General features: G+C 40.5%; 1 protein-coding gene across 3 annotated transcripts; it reads left to right on the top strand.

The window, feature by feature from the left end:
• Positions 1-631: 631 nt before the first annotated feature.
• Positions 632-20,920, top strand: spina (spindlin a). Of its 3 annotated transcripts, none has more exons than XM_083929297.1 (8): positions 632-743; positions 6,075-6,155; positions 7,309-7,414; positions 8,140-8,188; positions 8,342-8,477; positions 10,374-10,491; positions 16,046-16,279; positions 17,630-20,920. In XM_083929297.1, the coding sequence occupies exons 3-8, from the start codon at positions 7,375-7,377 to the stop codon at positions 17,827-17,829; spliced, it is 777 nt and encodes a 258-aa protein (XP_083785423.1). In that variant the 5' UTR covers positions 632-743; positions 6,075-6,155; positions 7,309-7,374; the 3' UTR covers positions 17,830-20,920. The 3 variants fall into 3 exon arrangements, with proteins under 3 accessions (XP_083785423.1, XP_083785424.1, XP_083785425.1); XM_083929298.1 differs by having other exon boundaries at positions 7,281-7,414; XM_083929299.1 differs by having other exon boundaries at positions 742-796.
• The last annotated feature ends 333 nt before the right edge of the window (positions 20,921-21,253 follow it).

The raw sequence follows: 21,253 nt of genomic DNA, 5'->3' as shown, positions 1-21,253 counted from the left end.
TTTCTGATAAAGCATAATTCATAATGTGGGGGGCCCAAACAACCAGTAGCATAGGGGCCCATGACCACCTTAACCCGCCACTGGTGTCACAGGTCTGGAATTGTTGAGATCCTCTGAGACTGGCTTTTTGGGGATGGGAATGATTGTTGCCGGGTTTAAACAGGGTGGAATGGTGGCTTGTGACGGGGAGGGTTTGAAGATGTAGGTGAAGACCTCTGTGAACTGGTCAGGACAGGCCTGAAGCACTTTTCTGGAGATGCCGTCAGGGCCAGCAGCCTTCCTGGGGTTTACGGAGATCAGCACACGCCTCTGGAATTCCAATAAAAAGGTCTATATATATATTGATAATATTCCTGTTACTAAAAGTACCTTTAAAGAGAAAACATTAGTTAGACACATTTTAACTTTATTTACTATAGACCTTTTCAAAGATGTAAACATAAACATTCTAAATGTGTCCTAGTTCATTTCCTGTTGCAGTGCATGTGAAGGACATCAGCTGACAGGACGTTAAAAAGGACCAAGGCTGTTGCCTAGCAATGAGTTCGACTGGAAAGGTCTATATTTCTAGGTCTTTTATTGTGAAAGGCGTAACCGGACGTGTCGTGTTTCATCGCGTGCACTTGAACGCTCTGTGGCGAGATGGCTGTGGAGACTCTGCTGGTTCCTGGGAAGTCGACGCGGGTTCTGTGGACAGAGCCGCCGCAGTCCACTTCGACCGCCATTTAAAAAAAAGAACAACGGTAAGACAGAGACCGACATGCACCTGCCTCCTCGCTGGAGAGTCAGCCCTCAGGTAAACAGCCCACGGCAACAAACACGGAGCGCTCGTTTAGTCGGTGGCGTTCTCCCGCTGACTGTTGGTCTGGCGGGGGAGGGGCGGGGGAGGTAGACGGCGAGAGACCTAACCTGGCCCGCCGCTGTCTTTCTGTCTGGGAAACGTTCGCCTTTCGCGCAGAAATGCTGACAGTCCCTCCGCTGTCCACTCGTCCGAGGTCCCTTATCTGCCCTTTCCCCTTTTATGTGGGGCTGTAATTAATAGTACAAAAAAAAGGCGAGCAACATGGCTGACACTGGCCCTGCAGAACCTGCTCACTCGCAGATATAGACAATACATATAACTATAATTTTTTGTTTTTAAATGTTTTTTCTTAGCCACTTAGGTGGTCAAACTGGCGACCTCATTCACTGGCTTAATGCTGCTGTCAGTTTAGAGTGAAAGCGGTAAAAAGCTTTATTTTCTCCACAGGGTCTGGTTTGGCACAGCCCTCCACACATGCATTTGCTGCACTTTCTTATTCAAATGTGTTTGATAAAGTGATAAAAGCGGGTCCAGCCCTAGGGTTTCATGCTGAAGTTGCTGGGAGCTGATTTGAACGCTCCAGCCTGGTGACGGGTACGCCCCCTTTACCAACTTGTAACCAAGGCAAAGCAAAGCCCGGCTGCAGTCTGATCCTGCAGGTACAGCAACAACCCACCTGTCCAGCTGCTTATCTCCCACTGAACAAGAACTGAGGATTAGAGTAGTTAATGATTTCAGTGGTGTTGTTTTGTCTGTTTTTGTATAGATGTGGTAAGCCTTCCCAAAACTGTATTATTCCAGATAATCTGCAATCAAAAGCTATATTTCCTTTAAAGGCACAGTTCTGCCAAATCACAATAATATCATGCTATCCCACAAACACAGTTTTGGTTTCTATATGAAAGATTTTGAGATATCTGCTTATTGGACGTTGCCACCACCCCAGTACAATGGAAATGAATGGAGTTCTGTTGACGTTTAAAATTGGGATAACTCAACACTGAAGTTTTTCCATTAACAGCTTTGGCATTAAAGATAATTCTTAGGACTGTGAGAATGCTTGGTCCATCGTTTGACTTGCTATCTTTCAAAACTCCCCCTGTCTTAACAATGTCAACACCAACGTTGTCAGTCATACATATCTGTTAAATACTTTCTTGACATTTTCATGCTAAGTGTGCTATGTTGTAGCGTGGATGCTAGACTTTTATATAATTAAGCCTACGTGGATGCTAGCAAGAAACATTTCTAATGTGAAATGAAGTGAAAATAAAGGGATGTCAACCGTTAACCACAAGTTACTGATGACGGTTAATATAGGTTCATTTCTATACACAGTCACACTCCGCTAACTGCTTCGCTAGCTAGCAGTCTGGGGCAAAAGGTTCTGAACAAATTTGGAGGAGCAGCGTGGCGCTAAAATGAGCTATCTACCTTAAATGTCAGTCCACAGTGAACCTATGCTGAAGTTGTCACTAGCTTCGGTGCTAACTCCCTTCACTGTAGTCACGGAAACTTGGCGTAGGTCTTGAAGAGTTATAGCATTTATTCAAAGACAAAAACTGTAATTTTCAAGTTTGCTACCTGTTTAACATCTTAAAAATACGTAAGTGAAAAAATTCCCCAGTGCTTAGACTTGGCAAGGACCAGGCAGAAGCCCTGCAGCTCTGCCCACCAAGTGCTGGACAACTTTTTTTTTACGCCTTTATTTATTCAGGGGGAGAACACTGAGAACAATGCTCTCTTTTTCAGGAACACACTGATCACATTCACTTTTAGTTTCACAATCACACCTGGAAGTTGCCCAGTACAACCAGAGTCAGCTCTGCTGGCCACTGAGCAGCTAGACTGGAGTGGTTTGGGGGTTATGGGCCTTGCTCAAGGGCACCTCAGCGGTGGTAATAAGCGAAAGGCAACTGCCTGTTCTTCACTTCCCCACCCAGATCCTGCCGGTCCTGAGGATTGAACCGGCGACCCATCCGGTCACAAGCTTTGCGTGTTGATTTTCTTAAAAAAATGTTAGTTAGGGTTAATGGGTGTAGCGCTGAGATCCATTATTTCTCCTGTTACAGCTTTTCTAAAGTGTAGCATGGATGCTAGCTGTAAATGTTTCCATGGTTACAGCTCTCCTTAAGTGTAGCATGGATGCTGGCTGTAAATGTTGCTATGGTAACAGCTCTGCTTGTATGTAGCATGGAGATCCTAATGTTATCATGCTACCAGGATTTCATATTTTGATACAATACTAGTATAAAGATGTCATATATGAGTTGATACCTTTTTCAATACGACAGCAAAAGGGGAAAAAAACGGCATACATAATAGGATAAAATCTTAATACTCAAAATGTTAAAAGTTTCTACCTGGCCCCAACGAAGAAAACAGACTGGTGTGTACTGTGTAGGGGAGTTAAAATACTAGAACCAGTCCTTAAAAACACACGTCAGGCAAACTCTAGCTTTATTGTACTTGTTGAATTACGGAGCTGAAGTGCAGGGACTTGATATAATCCAGATGTTTTGGGGGAGACCAGAGGGGAACGTTCAGTGTTTGATAGATTTTTCAGTCCAGAATTCCTTACAGTACCAGTATTGTGTGTGCATGCGTGCGTATGTGCGTGCATGCGTGTGTGCCTCTGTGTGAGTGTGAGAGGGCTCCACCTCTCTGGTTTGGTTTCAGTATGCTGAAGTTATGTCTTGGACAGAATGAGTCTTTGCTGTCCAGCATCGCTCTGCCCCTCATGACAACAGATGACTAATCATGTGTTGCCCAGGGCAACAGGAAGGAAATCACCACCAGCTGCAGCCAAAATTCTGCAAAATGTATTTTGTGCTTCTTATGCAGGTAACCAGCTTTGAACAGGAGTCTGTTTCAGTTATTGCAAGTGTGTGCTCTGGTAAAACAGTTCCTCACAAGTTGTCATACAACTGAAATTAGGGCTTGAGTACAAATTAAGAATGTATTACACTGTGCTGCAAATAACTATTCCTTTCAATATGTACTGAGCTGTCCTTAATTTTCTTGATTAACTAGGCCTAAATAAAATGAATTGTTTAAAATGAAATTCATCAAATGTGTTGTTTTTTCTGACCATTAGTCTAAAACTCAAAGATATTCAGTTTATCATATCATAGAATAAAAGAAAACCAGCAATATTCACACGGGAGAACTTAGATCCAGGGAAGTTTTGGCATTTTGCTTAAAAAATTACAAACAATAAATCACCTTTAAAACAGTTTCTTATATCTTTGGAAATTCATGTAAAGTGGCCCATGTGACAAGCCTGGCATCGTAGGGTTAATTTGTGAATGCATATTGTCTGGAACCCCTCGATTCATATTCAAGTCCCAAAGGGTGTTGTCAGCGGTGCAGACCAAAAGGCCTGTGGACCTCCAGCCAATCAGAGATATGGAAAGACGTAGCACTGAGCAGCACAAGCAGGGGGCGGGGCCTAATCCAAGAAACTAATGGTGGCCAGGCCACAAGCTTTCTCATGACAGCTAAACAATAAACTAAAAGGCGTTTCTGAAAACATCTGAGGCGAGAAGTAGACAATACAGTAACACAATGTGGATTTACATTGATCAGCGCTGTGTACAGTAGTTTAGCAGTTTTCGTAACTACATTCTAGCCTGACAATGCTCTGTCAGTCATCGTATGAGATAAACAGTTCTGATTGGCCGGGCCAGCTGGAGCAAATAAAGCATGAACACACAGATTCTCAGAGTCTAGTTTCCATGTGACCAGTGATTCAAAATAATCTAATAATAATCTTTTTGGTTTTGCTACTCAGTCTTAAGGTCACAACAAAGTATCGTGTTTCTGGTGGTAGTCGTGTTGTGCACAGCTTGGGGCTGAAAAGAATAAAGCAAAAATCGAGCTTCGGGACTCGGGTTGGGTTGTCAAACTCGACTGTATACCAGTCTGGGTCAGTCAGGTTGGGTCTTAAATATGTGGGTATGGCCCAAGTATGTCTGTTGATCCATCAACAAAATATCATTATTTTCCACAAACTTGTCACTTTCACTGTCTTTGATGTCTTTTAATTTGCAAGTTTCCCTTTACATTAATAAGCGTGTTTAGAATATTCTTCTGGTGAAAGGTCTTGAGGAGAGCGGAGTGTGAAGGGCACAGTGAGCAATTAGAGGATCAGATGTGTTACATAACACCTGCCTGCAGATAAATAATACACTGCAGGCGTTCCTCATGGGCGCCACTGATCAATAATTGAAGTCTCATGTTCAGTACATAGAATCTTTTGGAGGCCGATCCACTGCGGGCTGAACTTGCACTGCCTTGGTCGTCCCCTACCAGTCCACATTTTCTTTAGTCTTTTCATTTTTCACCTTGAGAAACAAAGAACAGTTTAGATTGGTTCTAAGATACCCCAAAAATATATGTCTGGCCAATTCAGGGCTTCGGTATCTTCATATACTCTATGTATGTACATATATTAGGGCTGCAACTAAAGATTACTTTAATTATCGATTAATCTATCGATCATTTTCTCGATTAATCGATTAGTTGTTTGGTCAGAATACAGTGGAAAAGGTTGATAAGTGTGACGTCTTCAAATGCTGTTTTGTCCACCACTCAAAGATATTGAGTTTACTGTAGAAGAGGAGGAAAGAAACCAGAAAATCTTTACATTTGAGTTACTGGAATCCAAGAATTTGGACATTTTTTCTCATAACATGACTCAAAACTATTAATTCATTATCACAATAGTTGACAATTAGTTTAGTAGTTGACAACTAATCATTGCATCGCTTGTACATATGCAAAGCGTTTACCTGCTTTGGGGAGTTGCTGATGGCCGATTATTCTGTAATCAGTTATTCATAAAATATGGAGGTGCTGACTCCTGCTGTTAAATAATGCAGCGTGCAGTCAGAGTTCACGGCAGAATGCAGGTGTGTCACCCCGAAGCTACACAATCTTCATTCATCAGAGCCTTCACTGTCAGAGCAGGGGCTGAGTGTAGCAGACCCAGTCAGACAGCAAACATGGCGCCACCTGCTGTTCACAAGCACAAACATCGACAGGATGCATTTCACCAACGCCTCATGCTCTTCCTCAGCTTTCTTAGCGTCAGGGTTGCTTAGTTGTCATCACAGGAGTGAAGTGTGAAACTTCATGACAAGAAGATGAGGTTGTTTGTAGCAATAATAGAACTACAAATCTCAATTTCTGATAGCATTCACTGAAGCCAAGTCTTGTTTTCAGATAAATGATCATTCATTTTATTGAATTGTTGACTTTCTTATCACAGGTTTGGTTCTGCAAATGAGCAGCCTGAATCCTGAGAAACCCAGAAAACATCTCATCGGCACTCCTGAATACTGGAGACTGGGTAAATACTGCTAAACCATTTATCTCTTACTTTCTTTCATTTGTCTATATGTGGATAAATTGTAACGATGCTGAGTTTTAGTTTTTTACAATGTACTTTTGTACTTAAGCATGTAAGCAACATACTAAAGTTTGGTGTTTGTGTTGACAAAATAGGCATAACAGCCTAGCAATTAACATGCTAATGTGATGTGGACATGTTTAATGTCAGCGTGATCATTTTAGCAGACTTCATATATCATGTAAGTGTATCCTGCTAATGATTACTGTATGATGCTAACATGCTATATGTTACAAGCCATAAGTCAGCAGCATAACATTCAGTTTTATTTTAAATGTACGTTAACATGCTAACTGTAGGCCTGTTAGTTTGCTAGTTCTGTGCTAACTTATCAGTAAGTAAAAATAACAAAAAAAACTTTTTTAATCTGACTAGACATTTGATGCCTACTTTCACTACTTGACACTTTTTAAAGCATGTGCTACAGATGCATTTTGGTCATTACAAATGAGCTATTGAGGTGCAATATACAACCCTACCGAGCAGTGGGTCCAGTGTGATTTTCAAAGGTCTTAAATCAGATTCTTTATTTATTCATGTTTTTTTTTTTTTTTTAAGATTATTTATTTGGTGGTTTTAAAGCCTTTATTATATCGGACAGAGAGGAAATGTGGTGAGAGAGAGAGAGGGAGACATGCAGCCAAGGGCCGCAGGTCGTACCCGAACCTGCAGCCGCTGCCTTTAGGACCTTCAGCCTCTTTACATGGGGCGACTGCACTAACCACTGCACTACCGGCCACCCCATTTATTCATCTTTAAAAGAGCTAGGCTATCACTTTGAGTCCAGTCTTCTGCTAAGCCATAAGAAGATTGTAATGTGGAGTTTCCAGATTGTAGCTTCAGGCAGATCAACAGCATCATCACGACATCGTGATATTTGATATTAGGAATTAATGTTTTTGACTAGTTAGTCATGCCTGGGGAAAAACTGATGACGATCTCTGGCAGGAGTTTGACAGACACTACACGAGGTCTGTTGATGATGTTGTTCCTGCTTTTCACCAATAAATGTCAGTAAAGGTAGTTTTTTTTTGTGGCAAACAGTCATTTTGTTCTTCCTCACAGGAGATGATGAGTTTCTGTGTTGTTGAAGCCCTGGACAGGTTTGTGTTGTAGCTGTGTGGCCGGGTAGCCTGGCTGCCTCCCTGCCTCCAGATGAATGAAGAACACTCCGGGACACAGAGACACAGCTGATGCAGGTCAGAGGTCATCTTCACTGCCATGACACACTGTTATGTCATTAACATTTAACTCTGAGACCATCCACGATGGTGGCATTTGTTTTCCCACTGATTTCCATTGGATTCACTTCACTTGTAGAAAGCTTGCAGAGATTTGAAACGTGCCGCGTTTTTTATTTTGTTGTCAATGATGGGTTTTCATCACATGGTATGAAGACTGAGAGGAAGCAGTGGCTGGAAAACCCCATTGATGAGTTCAAGGATTAAACCTTAAACATTTAAGAGTTAGATGCTGAACAGCCACATTTCCAATGACCAAATTCAAACCCATTTTTACCATGTCTAGGTTTGATGACTCTTTCTGTTTTGGGTTGATTTTCAAACACAGTAGAGCTAGACAGTGTATTTTAGGAGCCAACTCTCAAAAATGTGGATGTTTGAATGTCTTTTTTTCTTCCCTCTGTGTCAGTTTTTATTGATTAAACAAGAAAAAAATAAACAGATTAATCGACAATGAAAATGATTGGTAGTTCCAGCCCTGATATAGATTTCTAAAGCAGCAGTATGTGAGACAGTGTCTAAGGGATTCCCCTTTTTATTCAAATGTTTCTGGAAATGGTCAGCAGTAATATAAAGGATGCAGTATCTGTAGTAAATAACACCCCATACCACCCCTTTTCATCTTAACAGGAAGTTGTAATTTGTATGAACGGTGTTTGATGACTGCTGATTTCTCTCCTTAGGGCATGCAGGTGTTTCTGCAAATATGATGAAGAAAAAGAATCCTCATAAGTGAGTTAGGATGGTTTGCAGCTCGTGTTTCTTTGTTATATCCTTTGTTAAATCATAGAATGAGATAAGATTTCTGCTCCCACATTGTGGAATTCAATTGATGCAACTCAAAATCTAAAAGCAGGCGATGTGTTGTTTCATGTCTCGTGGAAGGAAACACAAGAGCAGTCTGGGTCCGACCACCAAAGTACTGTCACAGCCACGGCGCAACATCGTCGGCTGCAGGATTCAACACGTCTGGAAGGAAGGAGGAGGGCACGTAGTCTGGAAAGGAACGGTACTTGACCAGGTAAGCAGAGGGTCGAGTCATCACTGACTGACTGAGGGATTAGGGGCCGTCCACGCGAACGCAGGTATTTTTAAACTGAGTATTTCTTTGCACGGTATGGCCTTTAGTCCACACGTAACCGCAGTTGTGGGCTTTTGAAACCGGAGTTTTTTGTAACCAGAGTCCAGGGTGAACTTTTTGTAAAAGTCCAGTTTCAGCAGTCATGTGTGGACATGAGAACCGAGGAAAACCCCAGTTTCTTGTCGACATTGTTTGACGTCACACTGTGCGTCGGTAAACAGTAAGTTGTATCCATGGAGACGTCTGGAGCACTCTAGACGTGACTAGCTGACAGAGTTGCTGTAATGGCAGACCGAGCCAAAACACTGGTGCCATTTAGCAACTCGTCAGCACTTTGTGTGTGTCTCGTACAACTAATCTAAAAAATCTGGCCTGCCTCGGTTCGCCATTGTTGTTTTTCCGGTATGGATTTTTTTAGCCTTGTGATTGGCTAAAATGGCATTCCTGTTAGGAGTGCTATTGTCCCCTACTGTTTCCGAATGTGCATGAAACTGTTTGCGGCGGATTTTGTGGTTTCATGTGAATGAGATATTTTTTATTACATTATTCCGATGGGGTGGACGAGAATTCTTTTAACCGGGGGGGCCATAAAAGTTTGGTTTCAAAAATAGTGTTCGTGTGGACGAGGCTTTAATGGAGGTTTCTGTAGTTCAGGCAGGCACAGAAAATGTTTTAGAGTTATATCTGCCTAATCATATGTGTGTATCTACATACACTACTGCTGAGCTCTGCATCCTTAAAGGGACAATGAGTAAGATTATCCTAGAATAGGAGGTAATAAAGTAATCACTTAGTCATCACTTATGACCCACTAGAATTGTTTGGTGGTGTCTGTATCTCCAGAGGCTCTACCATCTGCCTGTATTTTCTTATTTCTATGTCTTATCTGTGTTCAGGACATTTCTGGGCATCAACCTCTATAAAAACATAGCAATCAGTTGCCAGATTGTAGGCACCAGACCGTGGTAAGCATGAATTAAAGAGGAAGGTACAAAAATGGCAGGGCTGAAAAAACGCAAATGTAGCTAAGCGAAACGCCAAGCTGACCAAGAATGTTCCAAAAGGAGAGTGAATCTTTCACCCACTTGCGAGCACCGTAACCCTTGTTCAGCCTGGGCCTGGGAGGAGGGGCCAACTTTGGAGCCTCGTAACAAAACTCTGTTGTATTTTACTGGCAGATCAGTCTGGTAACTTGCGGCAGAGAAAATCTGGAGAAGTTTGCCCAAGCCACTGAACAAGTCAGCGTTGGTTTTGAGGGGGCTCAAAGTGTGACGCAACAAGAAGCGACTGTTCAGTGTAAACAACATGGAGGCTTCCACAAATGAGATCAGTGCAGTTTTGAGGAAAAGTGAGGAAAGTTTTAAGTTTACTCTTAATTAGGGGACAGTGTCTGCCTCCCGAATAACACTTGGGAGTTGGTTCCACAGGAGAGGAGCTTGGTAGCTGAAGGCTCTGCCTCCCATTCTACTTTTGGAGACTCTAGGAACGACAAGTAGCCCTGCATTCTCAGAGGGTAATACGGTACTATGAGCTCTTTAAGATACGACGTGCTGTCTATCACCAACATAGGTGGTTATGGACAGATGATTTTACCAATCAGCAACCAGTATTTACGACTTTTCCCAAAAGATCTCCAACCGAGAGTTCCCAGATGGATATGCAGAGCAAATGCGAATTATGTGAATCAATCCAATCTGGTGGAGTCAGGTTACCAACTCTGAGTGTTTTGTTTACAAATCGCAGCTGACAGATCCTACTCATTCTGCCTTTTAAGCATGTTGGAAAGAAGCACAAAAACAGCGGCTAAACAATGTATTACATGTATTTGTCCACCAGGTGCCAGTGAACCCGTCTCTCTATCTGATAAAGTACGATGGTTTCGACTGCGTTTATGGTCTGGAGCTTCATAAAGACGAGAGGGTTCAGGGACTGGAAGTGCTCCCTGACAGACTGGGTAAGAAGGAACTCACAACAGGATAACATTGAACACAGTGGTGATAAAAGGCTGCAGGAGTTTTAGGAAGAAAGGCTTTGTTTACCAACAAAAATGTAAATCTTATCACATTTTTATTAGTAGCACTATCGGTGTAATATTTAGTGTAGTGCTGTGTTGATGTTCATGCTAATATGTATCATGTAGGGGTGACCCTAAACAGTCAACTATTTGACGATTCACTCCTAGAAGCCTGATTCGACTGCCGATCTCAAAGTGGAAACAATGCAAAATGTGCAAAACGTGGTTATGAAACGATGGATTATTCTATTCTGGCTCTGGGGGTGCTGAATGTCTGATTTTACATCTAGATGCTTGGTTTCTCCCAATAAACCATGATAAATAGCCTATGTGGGTATAAATATAAGCCCATTAATAAATACTGTTGCTAAAAATGTGAAAATAGCTCATGTACTTTTAATCTGTCTCCTTAGTGTGCAGGAATAACCCCCTCCCCCTCGTAGACTAAGTTTTACTGTCCACGATCCGGCTTTAAATCTATCTGGGCATCAGAAATACAACAGTCTGCTTCTGTTTAATCATCAGCATCATTTACTTTGAATATTTTCCCATTTGTTGTTTTTCATTAAAGACGTTGAATCTGACACAGTCTGACACAGCACAGTGAAAGTAAAACTACATTTCTAAATAGACGTCAGCTATTGTCAAAGAAAGATACAAACAAAACACATTTGTTTTAACAACAAATACTTTTAATAAGATGCTCCTATCAGTAATCAGAAATCAGAAATCTCAGTAACCCTCTGCCCGACACACGTTAAAATTTCAACGTTAAAAGTTTCAATATACTAAATTTATGTTGAATCTTTTTTAATAACGTTGAATTTAAAAGACATTGTACAACAAGAGGAGATATCTCATGCCAGGTTGCAGTGGTTCCCTATTTTCCACCCACATTAATGGAAAACACATTCATCCACCTTATAGCCAGATCTTTTCTAAAACCATATGCCCCAGGTTGTCATTCAACATGAACTTTGACATTTTCTATTTTAAACTCTTCCCCAAATCTTGTGAGAATCAATTCAATTCAATTCAATTTTATTTATAGTGTCGAATCATAACAAAAGTTATCTCAGGACACTTTACAGAGTAGGTAAAGACCACACTCAATGACTTATTTATGATTTACATAGACCCAACAATTCCTCTGTAGAGTACAGTGGCAACGAAAACCTTCCCTATAACAGGCAGGAACGTCAGACAGACCCAGCTCTGTAGAGGACGGCCATCTGTCTTGACCGGTTGGGGAGGAAGAAAAGGAGAGAGAAAGAGAGAAAAGACACACAGATGGACAGAGAGAGACAGACAGACACACTTCCAGAGATGCAAGCAAAGCCTAACAGTAACTATAATATTTAAAGTAATGTGAATATAACGTATATGTTAAGGCAGTTAATACAACAGAATAGTAGAAACAAGCACAGCTAAGGTGACAGAATATGAAAATGATAATAATTATGGTGGCAAACATGATCAATGATGAGTAGTGGCAATAGCAGCTACGATACAGCTACAAATTTTATAGTTTATTAAACTAGTGATAGTATATATGAGTAACAGTGACAATAGCAGCAGGAAGCGTCATGTAGGACCACGGCAGCAAGCACCACCACGATCAGCAGAGACCTGCGAGGCGACAAAGCACAAACAGCTCCGGGGAAGAAGCTGAATCAGTAACATGCATTGATGGGACATGAATGATTCAGACAGAGAGGAGAGAAGCTCAGAGTATCAGGAAAAGTATTATCCCCCGGCAGACTAGGCCTATAGCAGCATAATTAAGCAGAATAAAGTCTCATCGTAAGCCCTAGCTGTAAGCTTTATCAAAAAGGAAAGTTTTAAGTTTACTTTTAAATAAGGGGACAGTGTCTGCCTCCCGAATAACATTTGGGAGTTTGTTCTACAGGAGAGGAGCTTGGTAGCTGAAGGCTCTGCCTCCCATTCTACTTTTGGAGACTCTAGGAACGACGAGTAGCCCTGCATTCTCAGAGCGCAGAGATCTAGTTGGGTGATACGGTACTATGAGCTCTTTAAGATACGACGGAGCCTGACCAATAAGAGCTTTGTACGTAAGGAGAATGATTTTAAATTCTATTCTAGATTTTACAGGTAGCCAGTGCAGAGAAGCTAATACAGGAGAAATATGTTCTCTTCGATTTGTTTTAGTTAGTACACGAGCTGCAGCATTTTGGACCAACTGGAGACTCTTAACAGACTTATTGGAGCAGCCTGATAATAAGGAATTGCAATAGTCTAGCCTAGAAGTAACAAATGCATGAACAAGTTTCTCTGCATCTTTCTGAGACACAATGTTCCTAATTTTTGCAATATTACGCAGGTGAAAATATGCAGTCCTTGTTGTTAGTTTTATGTGAGAATCGAAGGACATATAAAAATAACACAACATCATCCAGAGTAACAATGTCTTTAGCTATTGAGTTTCGGAGGCCTTTGGGGCCAAGTACAATAACTTCAGTTTTGTCTGAGTTTAACATCAGGAAATTGCAGGTCATCCAGCTTTTTATTTCCTTAATGCACATTTGAAGTTTAGCTAACTGATGGGTTTCTTCTGGTTTGATCGACAAATATAATTGTGTATCATCAGCATAACAATGAAAATTTATGGAGTGCTTCCTTATAATATTTCCTAAGGGAAGCATATATAAGGTGAATAGAATTGGTCCAAGGACAGAACCCTGTGGGACTCCGTGACTAATTTTAGTGTGCATGGGGGATTTGTCATTAACATGTACAAACTGAGATCTATCTGATAAATATGACTTAAACCAGCTCAGTGCGGTTCCTTTAATGCCAATTAGATGCTCCAGTCTCTGTAGCAGGATGTGATGGTCAATAGTGTCGAAGGCAGCACTTAGATCTAGTAAAACAAGTACAGAGACAAGTCCTTTGTCTGAAGCTATTAGAAGGTCGTTAGTCATTTTCACCAGTGCTGTCTCAGTGCTATGATTTGCTCTAAATCCTGACTGGAAATCCTCAAATAACTCATTATTATGTAAAAAGTCACATAACTGATTGGCAACTAATTTCTCGAGGATCTTAGAGAGAAAAGGAAGGTTAGATATAGGTCTATAGTTGGCTAGTACCTCAGGATCAAGACTGGGCTTTTTAAGAAGAGGTTTAATTACAGCTACTTTAAAAGACTGTGGTACATAACCTGCTGATAAAGACATGTTAATCATATCTAATACAGGAGTGCTAATTAAAGGTAACACTTCTTTAAGTAACCTAGTTGGAATAGAGTCTAGGAGACAAGTAGAAGGTTTTGATGCTGAAATAGTACATGTTAATTTGTTAAGGTCGACTGTAGAAAAGCAGTCCAAGAATATATCAGGTCGTACAGTTTGTAAGGTTCCTGGGTTTGATGAAAAAATAGTGCCAAGCGAGTTGATTTTGTCTCTAATAGTTATAATTTTGTCATTAAAGAAGGTCATGAAGTCGTTACTACTGAGGGTTATAGGAATACATGGCTCAATAGAGCTGTGGCTCTCTGTCAGCCTGGCTACAGTGCTAAAAAGAAATCTAGGATTGTTCTTATTCTCCTCTATTAAAGATGAGTAATAGGCTGCTCTGGCATTACGGAGGTCCTTCCTATAGGTTTTAAGACTTTCTTGCCAAACTAAGTGAGATTCCTCCAGTTTAGTGGAGCGCCATTTACTTTCCAACTTCGTGATATTTGTTTTAATTCACGGGTTTGTGAGTTATACCACGGAGCTAACTTTCTCTGTTTTATTATCTTCTTTTTTAAAGGAGCAACAGAGTCAAGTGTTGTTCTTAGAGAGCCTGCAACACTTTCAACAAGGTGATCAATTTCAGAGAAACTAACGTTAATGCAGGAGTCTTGAATATTAGGATGAGGCATTAAATTAAATGCAGATGGAATCGCTTCCTTAAATTTAGTTATAGCACTATCAGATAAACATCTAGTGTAGACACTTTTGCCCAGAGGTGAGTAGTCCTGTAATATGAATTCAAAAGTTATTAAAAAATGGTCTGATAAAATAGGATTCTGTGGAAAGACTATTAAGTCATCAATTTCCACACCATAAACCAAAACAAGGTCGAGGGTGTGATTAAAACAGTGAGTAGGTTTATGTATACTCTGACTAAAACCAATCGAATCTAATAGAGAGATAAACGCGATACTGAGACTATTATTATCGCTGTCCACATGAATATTAAAATCACCTACAATGATTACTTTATCAGTTTTAAGGACTAAATTTGACAGAAACTCTGAGAATTCAGATAGAAATTCAGAGTACGGACCAGGAGCACGGTACACTATAACAAATATAATTGGCTGCACAGTTTTCCAGGTTGAATGTGAAAGACTAAGAACAAGACTTTCAAATGAATTATAATTTAGTTTAGGTTTAGGGTTTATTAATAGGCCTGAATCATAAATAGCTGCAACGCCTCCTCCTCGACCACTGCCTCGAGGAATATGAGTATTAATATGACTGGGAGGAGTGGATTCATTTAGGCTAACATATTCTTCGGGACGCAGCCAGGTTTCGGTCAGACAGAGTAAATCAATATGGTTGTCTGATATCAGATCGTTTACTAATACAGCTTTAGATGACAGAGATCTGATGTTTAAAAGTCCACATTTTATTTTCTGATATTGTTGCATTGTCGCAGATTTTGCATTGATTTGTATCAAGTTTTTCTTTATAGCTCCTCTTCTGTTCATTTTTGATCTGTTTAATTTAAATGATCGTGGGGCAGACAGTGTTTGTATACTAAACTGAGCTGGAAAATGCTCCACAGGGAGCGCAGAGAGGTCTGTAAGACTGCCACTCTGCTTCCTGGGCACCTGCGATAAGGGCAGCGCAGAGAGGTGTATTAAACTGCGACTCTGCTTCCTGATCCCAACACTGGGTTGTCATGGTTTTAGACCGCTAACGACTGCGTCCAGGTTCTTAGATATGAGAGCGGCACCCTCCAAAGTAGAATGAATACCATCTCTCCTAATAAGACCAGGTTTTCCCCAGAAAGACTGCCAATTATCTACGAAGCCCACATTATTTACCGGGCACCATCCAGACAGCCAGCGACGGAATGATGACATGCGGCTATACATGTCATCGCAAGTCAAGTTGGGCAGGGGACCAGAGAAAATTACCTGGTGTAAGGAGGAGGCCTTAGTTTGGGTGGAGTGTCTGATGCCTGTTTATCACAGCTGATTTTATGGATGTTCTTGATCTCAGCTACTTTGATCAGAGGAAAAAAACTCATTGTTTATTAATTCCTTTACAATTTAGGAGAAATAGCGTGAGGGAAACTACTTTATGAGTGTGTCCCTGTGTTAGTTTTTCAAAGACAAAAACATGTTTTGAAGTTTTTATGCCTCTGAAACAAAAATGTCACCAGATTTTGTCTCAGAAATCTGGTAAACAGCCGACAAAAAGAGAGGGGTCCAACATGCAGTGAAAACTCAAAGTAGTGATTTAAATTTTTATCCCTGCAGCTAAATCCCGTCTAACGGACGTCAACCTCGCAGACACCATGATCGGTAAAGCAGTAGAGCACATGTTTGAGACAGAGGAGGGTCCAAAGGAGGAGTGGAGGGGAATGGTGCTGGCCCGGGCCCCCATCATGACCACCTGGTTCTACATAACCTATGAGAAAGACCCGGTCCTCTACATGTACCAGCTGCTGGACGACTACAAAGAGGGAGACCTCCGCATCATGCCAGACTCAAGTGAGTAAAGTAATCTTATTCAACTTTTGTTTGAATAGGTGGCAATTTTAAAGATGAACCTACCTGAGCCCACCTGGTCCCTTCATGTGTCTTGAGCATTTGTGTGATATCTGAATTCATCCACTTTAAAGGGCACCGGCATGGCTGTGTGATATATGATACATATGATATATGTGATTGGTACATGATGCTCAGGGTCTCTGCAATCTACTGTTTTTTGTTTTGTCTCCTCAAGCTGCTACGGTGTGCGTGTGTGTGTGTTGGTGTGTAAGCTTGTCGTTTTAAATGTGTCTTTTAAAGATGTAACCTTTTCTTTTTGATGCTTTTAATGTTAAATTATTTCTGCACTTAAGGGATTTTACTGTAAATTTTGTTGTACTGTTACAATGACAATTCAATTCAATTGAATATGCCATAGCAACAATATCATCCTATTTGGTTCAATTGAAAAAACCTGATGTTTAAATGAATTAATCTGAGCTAATGATATTTAAAGCTAACAGAATGAGTTTATTTCTGATGTAAGAGTGAAGCACAGTGCATTGCAACAAACATACAAACATACATGTGCCATATCGTTGGATAGCACATTTTTTTGTAGGATTATCAGAATATCAATTTTAACCACATCGCCCAGCCCTGTTATTGGAAGAAGTGAGGGCAGGGTCAAAGCTTTATTATGTATTCATAAACAACGAACAATTGTTTATGGGGGCACCCCGGTAGCTCATAAGATAGTGGGTATCGTATCATTAAGGCGGAGCCCTTCTCCCCTTTCCTCTCTGTCACTATCTAAATAATTCAATTCAACTCAATTCAATTTTATTTATAGTGCCAAATCATAACAATGTTATCTCAGGACACTTTACAGAGTAGGTATAGACCACACTCTATGACTTATTTATGATTTACAGAGACCCAACAATTCCCTGTAGAGTAGGGTGGCAACAAAAACCTTCCCTATATATATAGCATAAAATGCTAAAAGAAACAGGACATTAAAATATAAAGAAATACCTTTAATGTATTATATAGTACATTAGTACAAATTAAAATACTTTTTAATTTCGGTTCATTCATTTTATATATTTTTAATTTTATTTTATAATTGAGTGTTTTTCTTATACTTACTTTTTTCTGTATGTTGTTCACTATTCATTTTTGTAGTCTTTGTTAATTGTTTACTATTATATTTAATTGAGTGAATTTAGTTCATTTAAAAATGGACATTAACAAATACTGTCCTGGTTAGTCGACGTATCTTATGTCTCTTTATGAGATGGAAAACAAATGGGTGAAAAACTCTGTTCATCAGTTATTACTAACACCCCTCTCTCTGTGTCCCTGTAGACGACAGCGCCCCGACGGAGAGAGAGCCCGGCGAGGTTGTGGACAGCCTGGTGGGTAAACAGGTTGAGTATGCCAAAGAGGATGGCGGCAAACGAACGGGCATGGTCATCCACCAAGTGGAGGCCAAGCCCTCAGTCTACTTCATCAAGTTCGACGACGACTTCCTCATTTACGTCTACGACCTGGTCAAAACTTCATAAGACTTTGCGGACGTCCTGAGCCCCTCCCAAGTTACAGACGCAAAATGCAGCACATGTTGAAACCTCTGAAGCATTTGATCCAGCCCTCGGTCCTCAGAGCATCAAAGACGGAAATAAAGACTCAAAAGATTTTGTGCAGCTTAAAAAGACAAGATAGAAGAACGTTAAAGATGAGGGGAAATCAGCTTAGTGACATTGAAGACCTGGAAATTGGCAGCGGTTTTACATTACTCTTTTAAGACCCCAAACTTTTTGAACATCCCTTAAAACCTTTCTGTCCAAACTTCAGTTCTCCTCCAGAAAAACAATACAACTTTCTGTTGAAGCTAGAATATTTCAAATCTGGCATTTGATACAAAAGTTAGCTGACCACTTAGAATCCTTTTGTGTTTCACCAAGACCTCCTAACACTTAAAGAAACAAAAGCGTCAAATTCATTTTCAGTGTCTAATTTCACCCAGTGGGTTGGTTGTCTTGGTGATTTATGCCGCGGCCAATACGAGATTACCTCCTGGTGAACATGATAAGTTGGATTACAGCTGACACTTCTGTGCTAAAAAAAAAAACACCCCAAGATGTGGTCTGGAGTTACTGGCAGCGTGGAAACATGACCCGACCGAAAGTACTCAAACACTTCTTGTCATGTTTCCTACATGAGCTCACACATCTGGCCACAGAAAACTAAGCAAAGACGTAAGAAGAGAAGTCTGGAGCTGGTTGGTGGAAAAGGTTTTGAAAAGGAAGACTAGAAGAAGAATTCTCAGACCGCAAAAAGACACAGTTGCTCTCATGATGGAGAATAAGCTTGTGATTGTTTTGAAACACAACTTATTGTAATTGATTGATCTGTAATCTTCAACCGTCTTATCCATCAAGGACTGATGTAGCAACTGTATGGAAGCCCATTTGTACCATGAAAAGAAAAAAAGGATGGAAGTGATAATGATAAAAAAAATTAAAAATAGTTATGGTAAGTTTAGCTTTCTAAATCCAAACTATGCGAAATAAGTAATTTCAACTCATAATCTCCTATTAGAATATAGATGTGACGAATGAGAACCCATAATTAGATTTCATTCACAGACGTAATTGACTAACTCAAGTTTCACTTAATAAGCTTTTATTTCAATTTTATTCAGTGAATCTCATAAAGCTCACGATCAAGCTCATGAGTTTGCATTTGTAAAAATCTTCTACTAGAATTATTCTCTCATAATTGTGATTTACTAAGAAGATATTTGCCATTCATCTGGTTTTTTTCTTGGCTAAATGGGATTCCATATAACTGAGATCCATAAGACAGGAAACAATCAAACCAGTCCCTGTCAAACATCGAAATTGGACTCGAGAAACTTTGTGAAGCCTTGGAAAGCTACGGAACAAAACAACCTTTACCCAAACGTGATGGTTTGGTCACACACACAAAGGGACAGTGTGGAAATATCCCTTAACTTAGTTTATGACCCTTTTCGTTTGAATGAAGGTTGATTGAAGAGAGATATCTGCTCCGACTGCTGTACAGAGCAAAAACAGACCATCATCATAGTGTGCTGCTTACACACGCTCCAACTTCAACTGAATATTCCAGAAGAGCTTCAACAAATCCTCATCTGAAGACGTCTGCAGTACAAAATCATCTCATTTAAAAAAAAAAAGGAAAAAGATGGGGGCTTTTATTTCCTGTTTGCTTTTATCATTGCCAAAGCTCCTCCCTGTTGTGAAGTTGTTTGATGTTAAAGACGACCGAACAGTTCTTTCTTGTGATTTCACTAAAGCCTTTGGATTTGCTCTCGTGTTGTCTTTTCTAAATCGCCAATGGAGGAGTAAAAAGACGGAGAAACTGTAACTCGGCCGAAGCCCTATCTTTCTACCCTCGGCAGTTTGTTTTACTCTTAAATTCCGTGTTTCAAACGCCTGGATCTGACAGTTCTTGGACTCCTTTTACATTTGAACTTTGAACACAGTGGCGGATACTAAATGTCACAAGTTGTGGATTTAAGGACTGAAATTCATGGTTTAATGCACCTTAAATCTCTGGACAGAAGAAGAATGTTCCCTGGACAGTTCAGGAGTGTGTTGGACCCGGATGCACACAGATCCCATGCTGTCCTGGACGTCAGGAAAGTGTCTGTCCTAAGCCCATGATTGGATCCGCGCTGTTCCACAGCATGTATGCAGTAAGAGAGGACACAGTCAGGTGTGTTGAGTATATAGGGAGAGATTACCAGTGAAGGGTTAAATTTCCTTTTATACACATGTACGTTTTGTTTTTATTTGGATTTACTCGAGACTGAAGGTTTTCCACACACACGTGTTCTGTACTGGTTTGTGGTTAAAGGGCAGGTGTTCGAGCTAAATTTGAAAGTAAGACATAAAGAAGCAACTTTGTTGGGGAGATCAGTAAAAACAGCTTCATTCTGTCATCTGCAGTTTTAGGCAGAGGGTTCGAGAGCTTGTTTGTTCCTTATAGAATACTTTTGGTGTATTACAACAAAGTAAGTCAGCGTTGACATTATATTCTGATGATGCATCTGTCATTTTTGTTAAAGCCGGAAAACGGAGCCTTATTTTCAGTTCGACAAAAATGTCGATTTTCCCTTTACTCTTTAGCTCAGACTTCAGTTCTGTCAGTTTGGCAATTTTTATGTTCTTTCAAAATACGTGTTCAGTGCAGTGTAGTCATTTTATTTTTCTCTCAAAACCCAGAAAAGAAACCAGTGAAGGTTGATGAGCCGCGCGTTACATCCGCAACCAATCCAACTAAGTACAGAACCGTGAAAGCATGAGAACCCTTCAGCCTGTGTACTTCCTGTGATGTAGTTAGTTGCTAAGGCAGATTACAGCTCTTATAACCGCACTAAAAAAAGAAAGGAAGACAGACTCTCCCGGAGATCTGTCGGTTTCTGCACTTGTATATCTCATGTTTCATGAAAGAGAAGTATGATTGTGATCATCTCAACAAGCACTATTTAAATTGAAGGAGATAATGCGTTCTTACTCCGACTTGATTTGCAGCGAGGTTGTGTCCAATTCAGTCAGTCCATTTCAATCTGTGGTTAACGTTGGAATGACATGGGCCTTCTGTCGTCCTTCTGCCTTGTATTTTTTGTTTTTGTATGTTTTAAAGTGTATGTTAATAATTTTTATTGTTGATGGAAAACCTTAGACGGCGTGTGTCGCTTTCTTTCCAGCATGGTTCTTTTGCGGGTATTTGCCATTTGAGTTGTTTTGCTCAAGGGCACTTCAGCAACATGCAGAAGTCATCATAGCTTGAATTGTGAAAAAACACATCCAGAGAGTTAATTTTATTATTTTGGCAGTTTTTATTAAATAGGACAGACAGGAAATGAGGTGAAAGAGAGAGGGGGGACATTCAGCAAGGGGCTGCCGGCTGGATTTGAACCTGTGGCCGTTGCCTTGAGGA

Source organism: Echiichthys vipera (assembly GCF_963691815.1).
Source record: "Echiichthys vipera genome assembly, chromosome: 16".
Taxonomy (NCBI): Eukaryota; Metazoa; Chordata; class Actinopteri; order Perciformes; family Trachinidae; genus Echiichthys; species Echiichthys vipera.
The sequence above is the reverse complement of the archived record's forward strand: the minus strand, read 5'-3'. Positions and strand labels throughout refer to the sequence as shown.